This window comes from Lupinus angustifolius, chromosome LG04 (genome assembly GCF_001865875.1).
Source record: "Lupinus angustifolius cultivar Tanjil chromosome LG04, LupAngTanjil_v1.0, whole genome shotgun sequence".
Taxonomy (NCBI): Eukaryota; Viridiplantae; Streptophyta; class Magnoliopsida; order Fabales; family Fabaceae; genus Lupinus; species Lupinus angustifolius.
This window is the reverse complement of record NC_032012.1, coordinates 27,138,111-27,156,675: the sequence shown is the minus strand read 5'-3', so window position 1 is coordinate 27,156,675 and position 18,565 is coordinate 27,138,111. Positions and strand designations below refer to the sequence as shown.

General features: G+C 36.7%; 4 protein-coding genes and 1 pseudogene across 5 annotated transcripts in view; 1 reads left to right on the top strand and 4 right to left on the bottom strand.

Annotated features, from left to right (window-relative positions):
• Positions 81-13,812, bottom strand: LOC109346812. 2 transcript variants are annotated; one of them, XM_019586614.1, is made up of 2 exons: positions 13,801-13,812; positions 81-2,054 (listed from the first exon to the last, which is right to left on the bottom strand). In XM_019586614.1, the coding sequence occupies exon 2, from the start codon at positions 2,045-2,047 to the stop codon at positions 104-106; it is 1,944 nt and encodes a 647-aa protein (XP_019442159.1). In that variant the 5' UTR covers positions 2,048-2,054; positions 13,801-13,812; the 3' UTR covers positions 81-103. The 2 variants fall into 2 exon arrangements, with proteins under 2 accessions (XP_019442159.1, XP_019442158.1); XM_019586613.1 differs by lacking the exon at positions 13,801-13,812 and adding an exon at positions 5,491-5,504 and having other exon boundaries at positions 81-2,057.
• Positions 3,978-6,718, bottom strand: LOC109346814 (annotated as a pseudogene).
• On the top strand, positions 8,158-11,025 carry LOC109346815 (calcium-dependent protein kinase 26-like). The gene is made up of 4 exons (XM_019586616.1): positions 8,158-9,035; positions 9,203-9,499; positions 10,051-10,458; positions 10,544-11,025. The coding sequence occupies exons 1-4, from the start codon at positions 8,450-8,452 to the stop codon at positions 10,753-10,755; spliced, it is 1,503 nt and encodes a 500-aa protein (XP_019442161.1). The 5' UTR covers positions 8,158-8,449; the 3' UTR covers positions 10,756-11,025.
• On the bottom strand, positions 13,997-14,948 carry LOC109344916 (dehydration-responsive element-binding protein 1E-like). The gene has a single exon (XM_019583638.1). The coding sequence runs from the start codon at positions 14,784-14,786 to the stop codon at positions 14,112-14,114; it is 675 nt and encodes a 224-aa protein (XP_019439183.1). The 5' UTR covers positions 14,787-14,948; the 3' UTR covers positions 13,997-14,111.
• LOC109344775 (collagen alpha-2(V) chain-like) overlaps positions 17,027-18,565 on the bottom strand; it is a 2,488-nt gene continuing 949 nt past the window's right edge. The window contains exon 2 of the mRNA XM_019583525.1: positions 17,027-18,202. Within this exon, the coding sequence (XP_019439070.1) occupies positions 17,027-18,202 (1,176 nt within the window). The remainder of the gene's footprint in view (positions 18,203-18,565) is intronic.

The window sequence follows — 18,565 nt, the reverse complement described above, 5'->3', positions numbered from 1 at the left end:
AGGTAACTCTTTTCTTTGAAGATTCAAAATAAAATATTCACCCGAATTACACTCTTTGTTTTCTATGTTCCACAATCCAGAAGAATAAACGAAAATTATGGAATTAAACCTCAATCGTTTTTTGATTGATAGCTGTGTATCTCCATCTCTCTTTCTCCACAAAGTCTGCATCAAGAAACCGAGCAACAAAAGCCCACAGTTTGTATACATCTTCAAAATTAGACAAGAAACTTAATGCAGCTGTAACCACAGTTACTCCAAGGTTATATCTATCTTTTTTCTTGTTCCCAGTCACATCCTGGCCTTTCCCTTCTTTGCTCTGTAGAACTCTTCCCTTCTCCTCTGCATACTTATCTGCAAACCAGATATGGTGAAGAAATCCATAGCTGAGAGAAATGTTGTTTCTATCAGCAAGTTTTTGTACTAGAACAGGTTCCACCTTTTCTCCTTTCCAGTCATACACATTGAATGCCAAAGCAGCCCCTCTGTCAAATTTTATCTTTGGGCCATAAATCTTGACTAGGGGAGCCCCTTCTGTGTTAGGGTGTTTAAGCTTCAACATTGAGTTCACCAGCCAGTTTATCAGGTACCTAGCTCTGTTTGTGATCACTCTCAATCCTAAGGAGTCCACCTGATCCAAACACCTGCATTCAATGTAAAATCCTCCATTTTCACTATCTTGAACATTCTTATCTTGATGGTTCTTATTTGACCTTTGTGCTCCCCCAACATCTGCAGGTACCTCTATGATTTGAAGCTCGGATGCTTCTCCTTCTCCTCCTTCGAACTGCGTTGTTTGTATCCGCCTAGAGAAAGAAGTCAAAGAAGCTAATTCTTCTTCTTGTAAGCTAGATGCTGCTGACTTTTGTTCAATCTCTACATCATTTCCAGAAGAATCTTCTGACAGTTGATGCAGTCTCCTTTCAGGTACAAGGTTCACAATTCCTGCAAGAGAAGAAGCTTCCAGTACGGAAAGAGCAGATTTCTTGACAAACAGACATCCCAGCCCAGATGGATTTTCTCCGAATACCTTATAGAATGAACAAATGAGAAAGTCAGGGCGAAAGAGAGAGAGGCCAAAGCTGTCCATGTCTTTAGGTCCCAATGCACAAGCATCAATCAACACATGCCACTCATTCTCTTGTGCTATGCTCATCCACAGATTGGGATATCTTGCTCCTGTTACTCTGGAATGAAGTGGAAACACAAAAAGACCATTCTTTTTCTTCTTATTCCTCTTACTCTCAATCATCTTCCTCAACTTTGTCGACTGCATCTTGAGCCTTGGCCATGAGAATTCTGCTGACATAGCCTTTGCCCCTCTCTTCTCTGAGTAACTAATCATTGCTTCTACTGCCTCACTCTCATAGTCATAAACTGTCAGAAGCTTCTTACTAGATTGGAATGGATAGGAATCAGCTACTAGTTTGAAAGCTGCTGTCCTGTTTGCAGTGAAAACCATGAAGTAATCCTTTTCAGAAATGTTAAGGAACTTCATTATTCTCCTCCTCATTGCAGCTTCAAATTTTGACTCATGCCCTCCATGAAGCAGTAAAGTCTTCAGATTCCCGGTCTTATATGATATGCTAAAGAAGGGAATATCTGAATATTGCGATGGAGATTGAGGTGGTGTTGAAGAAGAAGCAATTTGAGTTTTTGAAGGATCAAGGTGTTGTAGTTGTTGGCGCTGGTAGTAAGAAAAGAGGCCAATACCAATATAATCAAGGCAAGTATGTTTGGAGAAAGAAAGATGGTAATATTCTTTGGCTCTAACTTTGTCAACTTGCTCAGTCTCTGAGTATTGAGGGTACACTTTGTTGAACTCACTGAATGATTCATGAAGAGATGGAAGGGACTCATGGTTGGTGAATTTAGTGTTTGGAAAGATAGAGGATGTTGTTGTTGCTGCAAAGCTGTGTCTGCACTCTGAAGAACTGTTTCTTGGTTTTGTTATGGTATGAGATTGTGGTGATGAGTTGAACAATAAGTTTGGGCAGCAACCTTGAAGACATACTTTTGAGACCTCATTTTGGCTCAGTGACTGCATCTTTTTTCTTCTTTTGGTGTTTTCTCTGTAAGACTGAATATCTCTTTTGGTTTATAAGTATGTGTTTGGCTGATACTGAAACATTGACAAGGTCATGATTCATGAACCACAACTTTGACTATCTTTTATTATTGCTTGCCATGTTGACCACTTAATTATGTGTCCCACTGCCCAATCAATCTGAATGGTGATGTTGCTTGTTACTATTCATAAAGCAAAGGGTTTGTTGTTGCACCTAATTTTTTGTTGACAATATAAAAGTATAATGCTTGTGATTATGACATAATTTTCATTTGTACTAATTTTTTTAGCATTGTGACTAAGGGAAATTGGCATTGTGCACACCTTGTGAATGATACACCTGCATTTGGAAATAACCTGATTATCATATTACACGAATAATGTTAATATCCAAAAATTCATCTTAAAATTTCAGTTTCTTTTCACTGAAAATTACTATAAAAACACCTTACGTGTACCAAAAATAAGTATATTCATACACTTGCATGCTTATAAGTTACAACACAATTTTGTTGTCTAAGAATGGTTTAAAGTTGTGTTGTAAGACAGTATGAAGTCTATCTTGGTCCTTGGCAAGACTAAAAAGTCACCAAACACAAATATCATATAAGAAAAGTAGTGCAAGAAAATGATTAGTTATATAATAATGTTTAATTAGTCTAATGACAAAAATCTTTTTGGTGTGGGTGAAGAATGAGAAGTGAAGATTAAATACTTTTTGGTTAGCTTATATTTGTACCTTGGGAAAAGGTAGAGGCACATAGTGAGTGGAGGACATAATGGTCGTTATTTAAGCCGGCCATTATCGAATTTTGCTGCCAACGTTTGCTTAAGGCTTAAGGGTTACAAAATCAATGAAATAAAGAAAAGAACAAAGTGAATTTGACTATGATTAAAGTGACTGCAATTAACGAAAAAGAAGAAAAAAAAAGAAAAAGCAAAGCTGCTGAGGTTATTGGGGAAAGAAGGTTTGCTTGTCATGTCAATAGAGGAAAAAGAACATGTACACTAATAATAAACATGATGGATATGAATGGCATTAGTTGCATTGCATATTTGCATTGCATGGTAGTGGACATAGCCATATATTAAGGCATTAAGCTAATGAAACAACAGGGCAACTCTCCTTTGGCAGGACTAACCATGAAATGATAATTTTCTGCCAACAGAAAGATGCCCTTTTGCTTCCTTGCTTATTTACTACTACTACTACTACCACTTGTGTTAACTCCTTCATGTTGCACAAAACATTCTATGAACATTATAATTTATAACCACTTCATCTTCAGCACAGGACATAGAATAAACCAATAATCAAAAGCATATCCTTGTGGTTTATGCTGTGAATATCTTCCAAGAGGGTTGCCATCTATCACTTTGCTCCTCAAAAGTGAAAATGCTCTTTCTAAGCAATATATTCTTTCTCTTTCTCTACCCTCAAGTCTCAACAATGCTTTGGAGAGAAGGGGAGAAAAGTTGAAGAAAGTTAGATTCTTCATCCATTTTATGAAGGTGCCTGGGGTTGGGGTACCAGATTAACAGAGCATATGCTTATGTCTTATTCTGTTACTTTTACTATGCATTATTTGTTGGCTTTTCACTGTTTTTAAGTCCAATGAAGAGTTTAAGTTCTTGAGTTCGCAGTCCTTTGAAATTGTAGAAATTATAATACACATTTATTTGAACCATAATAGAGGAGGATTCAGCTGGAATTTTAGGCCTAGAAATATTACACCTAATTAGCATTTCAAATTATGATAATTATCTGCTGATTAATATTTTCATTAGTCTAGTGCCCTCAAAATAAGTTTTGTAGACTTCGCAAGATTTTTTCTACAAAATCTTGTGTTTTTAGTGAAGTGAGTGTACTAATCCAGGAGCACATAAGAATTCCTCATGCAAATCTTTATTGTGTGTGATTTATGATATATGATGAAAAATGCTGAATCACAAAAAATAAAAAAGCTAGTTATTAAAAGACAGCATTCCTTAGAAAGTGTCTAGTAACCAATCAGCTATTACATATATCAAACATGGAACATCAAAAATTGTTCATTCAATTGATCCCTTCTTCACTTTTTCCCATGGAAGAATCTTTTCTTTAAAATCTTTTCTCCCATATACCTGCATCAAATTAACAAAAGTGTAAGAGAAGAAGATGATGTATCTCAAATTACTATCACAATATTGTTAGTAGATACCAATGCTTAATTACCTTCCAAGCATCATAACAGTAGCTTGAGGATTAGTCCCCGGAGAGCGATAAAAGGTTGATCCATCAATTACTCTAAGAGCTTCCACACCAATAACCTTGAAATTATGATCAACAACTTTACCAGATTGGCACCCTCCATGGTAATGCCAAATTGTTAACACAGTGTCTATGCAATATTGTTCTAAAGAATAGGCAGCACTTGAATGTTTAGGCCTAGAGTTCATTGGTAAGTGTAACATAAAGTCTATTAGTGCTTGGACTGGCATATTGTGATACCTGAACTTTGAGAATGCATTGGAGTTTATCACATCTATTATGGTTTTCATGCCTTCAACACACATTCTTAGGTCTGCTGGATCCTTAAAATAGTTGAAGGTAACTGAAGGATTATCATTGGGATTGTTGGTTAAGAGTTCTAGATGCCCTGTTGAACGAGGTCCCATGATCTTTTCAAGTATAACTCCTCCTTTAAGAGTTGGATTGGTTAATGATCCAATTGTGTCTGCAATACTCTCCTTGGTTTTTGTAGGAAACATTGAGTGTTGGAGGGTCTACAAAATGACAACAATGTTTCACTGTATGTTGTTTAATCACTTTATGGCTAACTCTAACATTTTTTCATCTTTTAGCATTCAACATAAGTACAAAAAAATTGTATTTTTTTTATCCAAAGTACCATTAGTTGTCATATGAAATTGGTTAGAGATATTTTATATGAAACTTTTCTAACATAATAAGCAAACTGGTGTGTTCATCCTTATCCTAAAGATCCATTAATCAAAGCAAGGTGTCAACCATTTCTTTGAACAAAAGTGAAAAGAGAGATAAAAGAGTAAAAGATGAAACTACTAGGTGGAGTAAGAAATAACTTTTCTTAGACGAGGATTTGAATTGGGCCAGATTTATATAAGTATGACATCCATTGTAAAGCCCAAGTAGAGATATTTGAAGATACTAACCTGGTTTGACACAAATTCAAAAATCCCTTGAAGCCTTTCAGACCAAGAATGGCCAAAGCTCAATCCACTTGCTGCTTCAATAAAAGAACCAAACCTAGTAATACCAACTGTTTGGACCAAAGAGACTTCAACAGGTATAGGGGAAGGAACCACTACAACATTCATTGGATTATCAGCCATCCCTTGACCCACTAAGGGCTGATCCAATACCACTTTGATTCCATGAACATGAAGATGACTAGCTGGACCAATGCCACTCAGCATTAGCAACTGTGGGCTTCCAATTGCACCAGCTGATAATATTATCTCATTCTTGGATTTCTTGTTTAAATATGCTCTATGCATTATTCCAAATGCATCCTTGAAAATTACTCCATAAGCTTGTGGTCTCCTTTTTTCTGTATAAAAAAACATCATGATAAAGTGCTGTTGTCTAATATAGTGACACCAATGATAAAATATTAAATCTTTACCTGTGTTATAGTTGAAGAGTATCTTGTGGACAGTAGCATGCAAATAAACAGAAATCCTCCTTGGTTCAGCATACTCTAACAAATCAGCTGCAGTGTGCCTCTTACCATTCTTATCAAAAATTGTTCCACCAACCTTAGTCCCATGCATATGATCAAGATTAAAACCATTATAAGGCAACACTCCTACTTCAATTAGTCCATTTCTCACTGCTGATTGCCATTGCATCATTGGAGGCTCAAATACAACCTTCTTTTCAACCCATTTATATGACTCCTTAGCCAATGTTTCATTCCAACCTGATTCCCTTATGTACTTGGAGCTAGCTCTTGAGTAGAACCCTGCATTCAAGACAGACCCACCACCAAGGACACGTGCCCTGGCATTGAGGACTCCATCTCTGGATATGAATTGTTGGGCAAATGATGAAGGGGTTATGTCAGAGAGTGAATTAACAAAGTTGTTTATGTCTATTTTTTCTGGGTTTATGTAAGGAGAGCCTCCTCTTTCAAGAACCAAAACTCTTGCACCTTGTGATAGTGTTGCTGCTAGTGGACACCCACATGTTCCTCCACCAATTATTATATAGTCATAAGATAATATTGGTGGAGCAGAAGTTGCATCTTTCATAAATGTATACTTTGGAACTGAACACATATAAAGGATTTATTAAGGGATCAAATTAAAGGAAACAAATTAGCTTTTGAATTGTGCTTTTCATTTTCTATTCTCTAATTTATTGATTACATAGATTGAAGAAAACAATGAGAACTAATTATGAAAATGAACTTGGTATTAATAAAACAACTTAGTCTGATTTAATGTTTCAAATCACCATATAAAGAAAAGCAAATTACCTTGTTCAGAATAAGACAAGCCATTAAAAATGAGGCTCCAAGCAAGAAATGGCAATGTAAATTGCTTCAACCACCAACCCATTGATATCTCTATTTTGACTTGTTTGAACCTAGCTAGAACAATTTGCAATGTCCACTCAGAGAATTGAAGAGCAAGTGCTATCCTTTTTATATTAATATTATAACCAGAATGTTAATGCAATTGCTGCATGCACCAGCCTTTGTTCTTGTTGATAAAACTTGATTGTTCAACAACATCCAATTTGTATCCAACTCCATACAAAGATTCATTGTTCTTGAAACTTGTTGGAATGCAAGAGTGTGATAGTAACATCAAGTGGTCCTCTTAGTTAAATTCCTTTGCAAATTTGAAGAGTTATAACTCTCAAGGTTAGAAGAAGCAAAAGCCAAGAGTTTATTTTTTATTCTTGACAAAGTTTAAGATATAAGGAATTGAAAAAATACTGTAAACATGTTAATAATTTATGAAAACAAGTGACTTACCTATAGCATTAAATTGAACTTGAGTTGGAGTAATGTATATTATATGATAGATATAATTTTGTTTAACACCTTTGTTGTTGAAGTTTATTATATCCAAGTGAATTTACAATTACAGCTAATAAAATCATAAACATCTCTCTAACTTAAACAACCAATATATGAGGTGTCCCACGTTGAATGAAAAGGAAAATTTAATAAATAAATTATAAGTTGGTTTACAAACTGCTCTCTGAGTAATTAAATGATTGTCTTAATCTGTGTGTTATATATTAAAATAATAATTAAAAGAGAACTATGTGCATGAATACTTTGATAGTATAATATTTTTTATATTGTTAATATACTAATTATGATAGATTCTTAATAAAAATAATATATATAAATCATATGAAAAACTTGATACTGTTCTAATTGAAACGGTAGGAATTTAATTTTAGAGGTATGAGATTGAAAAGTCAAAACCCATTATGACAGCGTGATAGATATTATGAAATAACAATAATGAACAAAAAAGCAGTTTGAAAAATAAAAAAATAATGGTTTAAAAATAGAGATGTGGAAAGAGAAGATTGGGTAGATGTAATAATTGAAAGGACAGAAGAGAACGTAACAAAACAAGTGTCTCGGTCGTGGTCGTGGTCGTGGTCGTGGTGGTTGTCGGGGGAGCCCACCGGAGCTAATAAACCACTGCTCCAACGGATTTTGTCTCCTCAGGTTTCTCTCCTTTCATATTTTCTAATGGGTTTCTGTTCTTTTCACTTCTTTCCATTGCTTTATATGTCTCTTTTGCCTTCTTCCTCTTCCTCTGCGTTTTTTTTATGAGTTATTAAGGATCGTATTCGTTCCTTCCTCTCTACACAATTGTGGTTGGAATTTTCGCATACCTGTCTCCAACATTTCAAAAAATGATTTTTGTTATAATTTATATTATTCGCTTAAACTCCTATTGGGTGTGTGGTAGAAGAATCTGTTTCCACTTTCATTTTTAAACTTCAACGATTCTGAATCAGAACTAATTAACTTGTTGTTATTATGTACTTATATGTAGTCTCATTGTTTTGCAGATAAGCTTATTTTGAAGGGGCAGAGGTGTTCCTTGCTGAGGACTCAACCTTTGGTTTTTTAAGTTTTATTTTGTCTTCTATTTCATGGATTTTATTTTATTTATAGAAGAGATTCTTCAAGGATTTTGACCTGTAGTGGGGTTTTGGTGGATGATATTACAAACATGATAATCAAGTTTGGTATATAGTAATCTTATTTTGTTAAACTTGTTCTCCCTGTATGCTGAAAGCCTGAAAGAGATTTCAGAAAGAGAATTTGTAGGCTGAATTGATTGCTATTTGTTGGTTTGTTGAGGGATAAGAAAATTATTATGGCTGTTGCCAAAAGCAACAGTGGCACTGATCCTTCGACTTCATACAATTGTTACAAAGTAGCAACCTTGACTGAAACCATATTAGACTCAACGCAGATCTCTAATTTGAAAGATCAATACATTCTTGGGGAGCAATTGGGTTGGGGGCAGTTTGGTGTCATAAGAGCATGTTCCGACAAATTGACTGGCGAGGTTTTGGCATGCAAATCCATTGCTAAAGATAGGTTGGTTACTTCAGATGATCTGAAGAGTGTCAAACTTGAGATTGAGATTATGGCGAGGTTATCCGGACACCCGGATGTCGTAGATCTCAAGGCAGTTTATGAAGAGGAAAATTTTGTGCATCTGGTGATGGAGCTTTGTGCTGGAGGGGAACTGTTTCACCGATTAGAGAAGCATGGGCGATTTTCAGAACATGAAGGGAGGGTTCTCTTTAGACACCTCATGCAGGTTGTTTTATATTGTCATGAGAACGGGATTGTTCATAGAGATTTAAAGCCTGAGAACATTCTCTTAGCAACTACATTCTCCTCGTCTTCAATTAAATTGGCAGACTTTGGGCTAGCAACCTACATCAAGCCTGGTACTTACTTTCTTTGCTTTCTTTGGAAATATTAAGGGGCTGTTTGGTTTGCGAAAACGTTTCCCATTTTCATCTCCTTCTATTATTGATGATTATATTTACAATTCCCATTGCTCCACTTAAAATGCATGGTTTTCATTGTCATATGTCCGGGTTTGTTTAAGCAGGGCAGAGTTTGCATGGTGTAGTTGGGAGTCCATTCTATATAGCTCCAGAAGTACTTGCAGGTGCATATAACCAGGCTGCAGATGTTTGGAGTGCAGGGGTTATTATTTACATTCTACTGAGTGGGATGCCTCCTTTTTCGGGGAAGACTAAGTCACAAATATTTGAATCTGTTACGGCCGCTGGTTTGAAGTTCCCATCTGAACCTTGGGATCACATTTCTGAATCAGCCAAGGATTTGATTAGGGGAATGCTCTGCAAAGAACCTTCTCAAAGGCTCACTGCTCAGGAGGTTTTGGGTAAGTTATATGTATTCGTCGTTTGCTGTCAATGCCTGTCTAGTGTCTACTGAAACCATTTGATTCATATTCGTAGTTGTAGTTGTTCAAAGGAAAAAGGTTTATTAGAGTTTTTGAAACAAGCAGGGTAATGACAGTCCAATTGAGATACAGACTATTATTCAATCGCCAAACATAGAAGGGGTATCACTATGGTACTGAATCCAAAATAACTTAATTTAAAGCATAGTGATATTTCACCTAGCTCATTTGCATTGCTCACAATATTTCCAAGTTGTTAACCAATGCCATTTTGAGAGTAATTAATGTCATATGTATTTAGCTGATCTTGGTGGTGTGGTATATAATTTGAAAGAAGAAATATCTAGAATATGCTCTTGATTTCTCAAAGCATCCACATAAAAATCTAGAGGTGCACATTAAGTTAAGAGAGGTGTCGCAAATTTCTAGAAGTGCCTCTTAAATTAGGAAGTTCCTAGAAGCAAGTCTAGAGTTATCTAAATGTACCTATAAGTACCTTTCTAATGTTCAACTGAACTTTCCCTCTGTAGATCATTGCTGGATGGAAAGCAGTCAAATAAGTCATGAACAACTTGGTGAACATAAACTTGGAAGTTGTGTAGGATGGGATATGGGTGGCAACTCATTCTCTTCCTCATTTATGTCGAGGAATCAGGACATTAGCTTTGGTGCTGGATCACCTGCATGCGAAGCTCAATCACCTAGGTTCACATGCAGGGCATCATTTTCTTCTTATCTTGTGGAACCAGTTACTCCTTGTTCTGTTGCTGGTGTGTTTTCATTTCAGAGCTCAGTTGATTCCATTGGCTCGGAATTTTCTTCTCCTGTTCCATCAATGCCTAGCTTTGCATTTCTCAGCCACGACTCTGTTACTGAGCCAAGGAGTCGTATATTAGAGTTCTCAACTAACAAATCAGATGTTAAGGAAATTGCTGGAGGTATGCATGAGTATTTCATTTAATTTATCTTCAAGTTTTTGCTTAACTCTTTGATCTGATTTACATATATTGCTTCTATTACCAGATTCTCCCCTTTGCATTGGAGACGATGTTATAGAAATGGGTCGAAAGCATGGAACAAATGGGCATAGGGCATTGGGATTCCACAGCAAGATGAATCGGACGATTGGACTTGGGGAGTGCGAGCAACTCGATCTTGTAGTAACGGAATCAGTCATGCGCTGGTCATCATGCACACAACTTCCTACAACGCTTGGATCATCTCTGGTGTATTAAAAGGATCATAGAGTTTTCCATTCAGATTAATGGAATGGCTTGGTCTGGTGCCTAAACTTGGCATACTGGTTCAATTTTTGATTGCCTAACACAAAATTTGCATTGTAGTTGCTGTTTTATGGTTGGTTCAAGTTGTGAATGATAGAAATTATTCCTGGTTTGTACAGGAAGCTGTATCTCAAATTCTCAATTGGTAGTACTTCCAATTAAATTGATGTAATTGAAATGCTTCTTACTCAAATGTACATTTTTCTAATGTGATTATCAGATTTTCATCCACACTTTTAAACCAATACAAAATTTCACTCTAGAGTCAATTTTATTTCCATTTTCAAAATCAATAATAATATTTTGGATGATAATATAAGAGAGAAAAATGTATACAATGAAAGTATAAGTTTTATATACTATTGTTGTATTATTTACCGTTCATTTTGTATCATCATTAACTGTTCAAAAAAGTATTATAAATGAATATTGCATGAATATTACACTCATAATATAAGTATAATGCAATGTAATAAGTAGAATCATTGGCATTCTCATCTGTCTATTAACACGCTTCATTGAGTGATAATAATTTAGTAAAATAAAGAAAAAATATGATTACTTATTGGGGAAGGTGGATAAGCAATTTAGAAAGTGAATATGATGACCCATTGTAATTAAACCATGTACGGTTTACTAAGAATCTTTCTTTATACTGTAGCAGTCACCTTTCTCTATTATGGCTAAGTAGATAATAACGTCTATTGGTTGCTTCTTTTACTGATGTGAGGCGTGGTGATAATTTACATGTTTATTACTATTTATCTATTTTCAATCTCTAAACCAAAAAGGTACTAATTATATAGGAGATTTTCAGGTGGACCAAAAGGTTAAAGTCTGATTCCTAATAATAACCCTTGTTAGGAAGGGTAACCACACACTTTGAAATAAATTAATTTTTTACAGACATGTACTCATTTGATTATGATAAAATTACACTTTTATAATTAAGAGATGCAACTTATTAGATGTTTTTCATATCTCTTATACTTGAACCTGTATAAATTTGAGTTATAAAAACAAAACTAATCTATGGGCTGGATTACCCTTTCCTTTTCAGGTTAAAATCTAACACTTCTTTAGTAGGAAAGTGTCTGTGTCAAGGGTAAGGCCATATTGTCTCATCATGACCCTGTCCCTATCCCTGCTCCCTCTCATATGTATTCATGTTGATTAGTATTTAATATTTATTTACTTACTTACAACTTCCATTCATTTGGATTTGGATTGGGAGTAAAATGTTAATTTGGTCTTTCAAAAATACAATAATCCACAATTTTATTCTTCAGAAAATGATGATTCAATAAATTCTAGAAGTTTAAAAGGTCTTCAGATTACTATTTTATGACTTATTTGATGGCCATCTTTGAAGAATGATATATGCTCTTTGAATATGCATTAAAGTAGTAAATTATTAGATTGTCTGAATTGTATAAAATAAAATAAAATACAATAATATCCAATTTAATATGCTGATGTAGTCTGGTGGCCACAGAATTAAATGGACAAGATGATTGAGAAATGTTCCTATCAATATGATCCAGTCTGAATTATTTAGTGGGTAATAATGAAGTCATTATTATACTGTTGTTAACAAAAGCAAAGAGCAAAATATCTATGGAATATTTCTATTTTTGGTGTGAAATCATAGAACAAACCCTAGGTATTTTGATATCTTTTTCAGCACCCACAAGTTGGTGTTGAGAATAGGAGTGGTAGTAGGACCACATCGTTTCTCGTACAATCCCGGCATCATTTCCAATTTTCTTGTGGCCAATAACTTCCCATTTCTCAACTCCACGTCACCTCACACGTTAACCTTTGTTTATAGTCAATATACCACATATTTTCTCACCAGTCAAAATTTAAAATAATATATACTTCTAATATGTTTAGTCTAAAGAGTGTCAATTAAGTTTGAAGGGTTCCTCAACCTTGTAAAGTTCAGTGTTCATTGTTATTTTTAAAATTAGTTTATATTTCAATGTAAGTTATTTATTGTTTGGTTTATTAGTTATATTTTGTCAGTAAAAAGCTGTTTATAACATCAATATAAAATGAATTTATAGAATTATGGGATATAAAACCTACTAGTTTAGGTTCAATCCTTGACTTTTGGGCACCCCTATCCATTAAAAGAAAAAACTTTATCTATAAAAACAGAAAGAAGATTTCATGATATACTTTTTATTAAAGAAGTTTTTATTGCTCGAGTATTTTTTTTATATTCTAGCACTTACAAAATATGGTTATTAATATTATTGTGTTGCACTTTGCATGCGCTTATCGTGATTGGAAAAACGAAATGGAGTTACCCCTGACATGTATTTGAGAAAATATTGTGAAAATCATTTGATTTGAATATGGTATTTGACAAAGAGATTTGTGAGTATGATCATTGGCAAAAATGGTTAGTATCTAATTTTTTGCTTGCTCAAATTAGCTTCTCCAATCTCCTTATAGCAAACTTTTAAGGCAAAAGCAATTCATGTTCAACCTTATTTCCTTCTTAATTAGGGTTATAGGACCTTGCAATAATGCAACTTGCAAATGATCACGTTGCTTTTTTCTAAAGTTTATTACTTATGTAAGCGTGCAATGTGGTCGGTAATTTGGAATTGCATATTGAAAATTTTATGTGATTATTCATCCAAAGTTATATACCTTAGACATACATGTTTCTTCTTCATATACACATATTTGATGTCCCTCGTTGCATGTGCCATCAATTGTTATTGGTTAGAAAAATAGTTAATTATTAATTTTTTAATTTAAATATATTGTTTCAATCAATCAAGAGACTATCAACGAGTGTTAGTTCAAGTGGTACGTACCTGTGGATGTTCCCGACTCGAACAGAATTGCCTCCAATACAAGGATACATGTAGGAAATCAAAATAAAAATTCAATCAAGAGACTAATGATACATACTGTAATACAACATATAGTACAACAAATGTGCTCCCTTCTTCTATCCAAATGTATGCGCTTTACCACTTCAATCACTTACATACTTGTTTTGTCTCTCACAAACATTTCTATAAAAAGAATACTTTGGAAGAATGTCCTTTTATAGCTACACAAACATATGATTGCTCAAAAAAAATAATAGAAGACAATTTCAACTCTTTATATTTATTTAAAAAATTAAATATAACAGTGTTGCTACTCCACCAATAGTAGTATCTCTAGTACAGGTGATGTTCTCCAAACTACAATTCTAATTTCTACACTCAAAATAGAAAGTAAAAAAAGAAACAATAATTGAATTAAAGCAATGAGCTTCATCTTTAACGTAACAAAACAAATTAAATAGAATAATTCCACAATGAGATTTCAACATCATCAAAGTCCACGTCATCAGTATAGTACTCACTTCCCATGCTGTAGCTGTAATGTGTTGGCGACATGAACACCATCTCCCTCAACCACTCCGGCACCGATGATGACTCTTCCTCTTGCGCCTCCACCATCGTCTCCACCGCTGTTACTTCTGACTCATTACCCAAATTTCCTTCCTCCGTTCCCGGCCGAAATGCCTCTGCCGCTTCCGCTGCGGCCTTCTGGATATCACTTGGCTCCGACGAAGCCGGCACCGGAAGTCTCCACGCGGAATCCGCAAAATTAAGGCACGCGGACTTTCCCCTTAGAGCAATCGCAGCCACGTCGTGAGCACGCGCTGCCATATCCGCCGTGGGGAATGTCCCAAGCCAAATCCTGCTCTTCTTATTAGGTTCACGAACTTCACACACCCACTTATCGGTGTTCCTCCGCCGAATGCCCCGGTACACCGGGTGGCGTGTCTCCTTGAAATTCTTCCTCCCAGAACGCTTCTTGGGGTTGTTCGAAGCCAATAACACCTCCTCACTGGAGATCGCCGCCGAATGAAAAGCACTGCCACCCTCCGAAACCGGTGAAGAAGAGGAAGTATCGGGGTAACTTGGATGTTGGTCAAGAAAATCGAAATGATTGAAGGGAAACATGGTAAAGAATGAAAAGTTTTGTTTTTTGAAGTTGTGAGAGTGAACAGAAGAGTGTGTTAGAGAGTAAGAGTTTTAGTATGAGTTGTGAGTGATATTTAGAGTGTTGTGTTGTGTTTTGTTGTAATAGAATTGAGAGGGAAAATGTTGAATTGAATAAATGGAGTTGGTTATGAAGAGAGATATATATAGAGGTGAAATAAGCATATGTGGTGAAACCGAGGGAGAGTGTGAGAGTGCATGCAAGGAAAGTGTTATTAACACTTTGGAGGTGTGGTTGTGTATGAAAGACATGCCAGCTAAGTTTTAAGCCTTACCCACATTTGGGTCCCACTTACTGAGTCATTCATACTTTTTTCCAATGTGTTCGACACGTGTTGTCTTTCTTTTTTTGTTTCCTCAAATACCTATTTCTAGGATATTTTCACTCACAAACTCAACACCTTTGTTTATCTTAGTAAAAGGATATGCTTCCTATCTAATTATTATATTCTTCACTTGTACTTATTTAATTTAATAAGAAAGATGAAATGTCCAAATGAATAATTATAAATATAAATAACATTTTAGTGAAATATAATGTAAGTTTAATATCGTTAAACATATTAGTTGTGTTTTTTTTAAATTGTGTAATGCGACCACAAAAAGAGATTTATAAAAAGGGCTTAAAAATAAAAGATTACTTCATTTCTCATAGCCATTTATTTAATCATGTGATAATAGAGTACTATAGGTTGGAATTGTGAGACATATTTGTGAACACTCAATTTTGTCCGACCTCTTTACAATAATATGAAATTTTCAGAAAAAACAACAAAAGAATAAAAAATTTGCATTTTTATTGTCTCATAACCAACTTTATCTTTGAATCATAATCAACTTGAATAAAAAAGGAATTACTAGTTGCATACACAAATAAACATGAAAATCAAAGAGCCATTCACTTAAGAACCAAAAAAAAAAAAAAACATCACCCTATACTAAACATTTGATGGCAAGGTCTTAATATCTATATTTGTTGTATTACATGCACGGTAATTTATTTAGTGTTAAGTGGGGTTTTAAGACTAAGAAGGTTATAGAAGTTTCACCCACTAGTTATTAGTGTATGAATTTTGAACCCTTTCAAAAGCAAACAATCTCTCATACACCCCATTTTTTCACATGGCGTTAATCACACGTGAGAAACCACCCTAATCATTGATGCTAAAGTTTACTAATTATTTATTCCTTTTCATCAATCCCATTTTTAGTAAATAAGTTCATGTGTTTAATTTAATAGCAATAATATGATGGTATTGGTTGGTGACGTTGTTCCAATGATAAGGAAGAAGAGTGGGTCTTTGTTTTCTTCAGTGTCTTATACAGACTTGTTATTTGGGAATAGTCTTTTGTTACCTCATAACTATAGTAAATCACAAAATGAAGTGAAGTTTATCACAGCTATTGGTGATACAGTTACAATGCAATCTATTGATGGAAATGATTCCAAAGACACAAATAAGTATTGAAGATAATACTGAGCAAAATGTACAGTGCCAAGGTTTATCTCTTAGTCTAGGGACACTAATGCCTTCAACTGAATCATCCATCCCTTCATTTCAGTACCATTATCCCAACACTGGTCTCTCATCCATAACGATAGATCATGATCTTATCACAACAAGAGGGCTGGTATAACCAGCACTCCTCAATGCAATGCTCCTCATACAAGAATCTGATAAAGAATTAGTAAATGGGAGAAAGTCATCAGCCAGGAGTCACAAGATAAATCAATCAGGAATTTCAAGTGGTTACAAATTAAAAGCATCAAGGGAGGCATTAAACAGACGTCATTAGGCTGATAAATGGTAGCAGAGAGACAACGTAAAACATATGCTAATCAACAGCAGGAATATCTAAGAATGACATGTTCAGTTACAAACAGTCATGAAAATCATGAATAAAGGCAGTTATTGAGCAATTAGAGCAACAGTGAGCTACCAGAAAACTATCAGGAATCATTCAGCAGACCAAGGATCTCTCGTCAGTTACAGATGCAATAATCAGCAATGATGAGCAAGTAATTAGTGTAATGGAATAATAAGAAGAGAAGGGATAACCGAGAGGCACATGCAGAATCAAATTTCAGTTACACATCAACAAGAAATCATCAAGAGAAATAAATGTGGGAATCAACTAAACAAGTCATTTGTTGCTATTTTCAGTTATAAACAGTACCCACACTCATCAGCCTTAAGGCATTAAATCAGAAAGGAAAGGGCATGGCACGTTACTGAGCTTAAAAAGAACAACTCAGAAGGCTTTTCACCGCCTCTACGACCGACACCGCCTCTACGACCGACACCGCCTCTACGACCGACACCGCCTCTACGACCGACACCGCCTCTACGACCGACACCGCCTCTACGACCGACACCGCCTCTACGACCGACACCGCCTCTACGACCGACACCGCCTCTACGACCGACACCGCCTCTACGACCGACACCGCCTCTACGACCGACACCGCCTCTACGACCGACACCGCCTCTACGACCGACACCGCCTCTACGACCGACACCGCCTCTACGACCGACACCGCCTCTACGACCGACACCGCCTCTACGACCGACACCGCCTCTACGACCGACACCGCCTCTACGACCGACACCGCCTCTACGACCGACACCGCCTCTACGACCGACACCGCCTCTACGACCGACACCGCCTCTACGACCGACACCGCCTCTACGACCGACACCGCCTCTACGACCGACACCGCCTCTACGACCGACACCGCCTCTACGACCGACACCGCCTCTACGACCGACACCGCCTCTACGACCGACACCGCCTCTACGACCGACACCGCCTCTACGACCGACACCGCCTCTACGACCGACACCGCCTCTACGACCGACACCGCCTCTACGACCGACACCGCCTCTACGACCGACACCGCCTCTACGACCGACACCGCCTCTACGACCGACACCGCCTCTACGACCGACACCGCCTCTACGACCGACACCGCCTCTACGACCGACACCGCCTCTACGACCGACACCGCCTCTACGACCGACACCGCCTCTACGACCGACACCGCCTCTACGACCGACACCGCCTCTACGACCGACACCGCCTCTACGACCGACACCGCCTCTACGACCGACACCGCCTCTACGACCGACACCGCCTCTACGACCGACACCGCCTCTACGACCGACACCGCCTCTACGACCGACACCGCCTCTACGACCGACACCGCCTCTACGACCGACACCGCCTCTACGACCGACACCGCCTCTACGACCGACACCGCCTCTACGACCGACACTGCCTCTACGACCGACACCGCCTCTACGACTGACACCGCCTCTACGACCGACACTGCCTCTACGACCAACACCGCCTCTACGACCAACACCGCCTCTAAGCTATCAATTTCACCAGTGCAAATAATTCAAAACATTCTTATCATTTAATTTCACATATATTAAATAGTTCTCAAACCTATTTTATTAATTAATTCTATAATTATAAGATAATGCGATACTACATCATCCAATTATGGAATTTTTATAGTAAGGTTATGGTTCGAGTTGTCTCTAACTTCTCCGAAAATGAGAAGAAGGTCTACAACCAACACCGTCTCTAAACTATTAATTCTATATAAATAATTAAAAGCTATTTTACCAAACAAGTTTTATGAGACTTTTATAGTGAGGTCATGGTTCGAGTCGTCTCTAACTCCCATAGAAATGAGGAGAAGGTCTACGACCAACACCAATTCTAATCTA

Bases quoted from the DNA above. Each gene is read 5' to 3' on its own strand.
- LOC109344916 (XM_019583638.1), bottom strand. From the start codon at position 14,786: ATGTTTCCCTTCAATCATTTCGATTTTCTTGACCAACATCCAAGTTAC.
- LOC109346812 (XM_019586614.1), bottom strand. From the start codon at position 2,047: ATGCAGTCACTGAGCCAAAATGAGGTCTCAAAAGTATGTCTTCAAGGT.
- LOC109346815 (XM_019586616.1), top strand. From the start codon at position 8,450: ATGGCTGTTGCCAAAAGCAACAGTGGCACTGATCCTTCGACTTCATAC. The intron at 9,036-9,202 runs GTACTTACTTTC...TTGTTTAAGCAG, and splicing joins AGCAACCTACATCAAGCCTG to GGCAGAGTTTGCATGGTGTA. The intron at 10,459-10,543 runs GTATGCATGAGT...TTCTATTACCAG, and splicing joins TGTTAAGGAAATTGCTGGAG to ATTCTCCCCTTTGCATTGGA.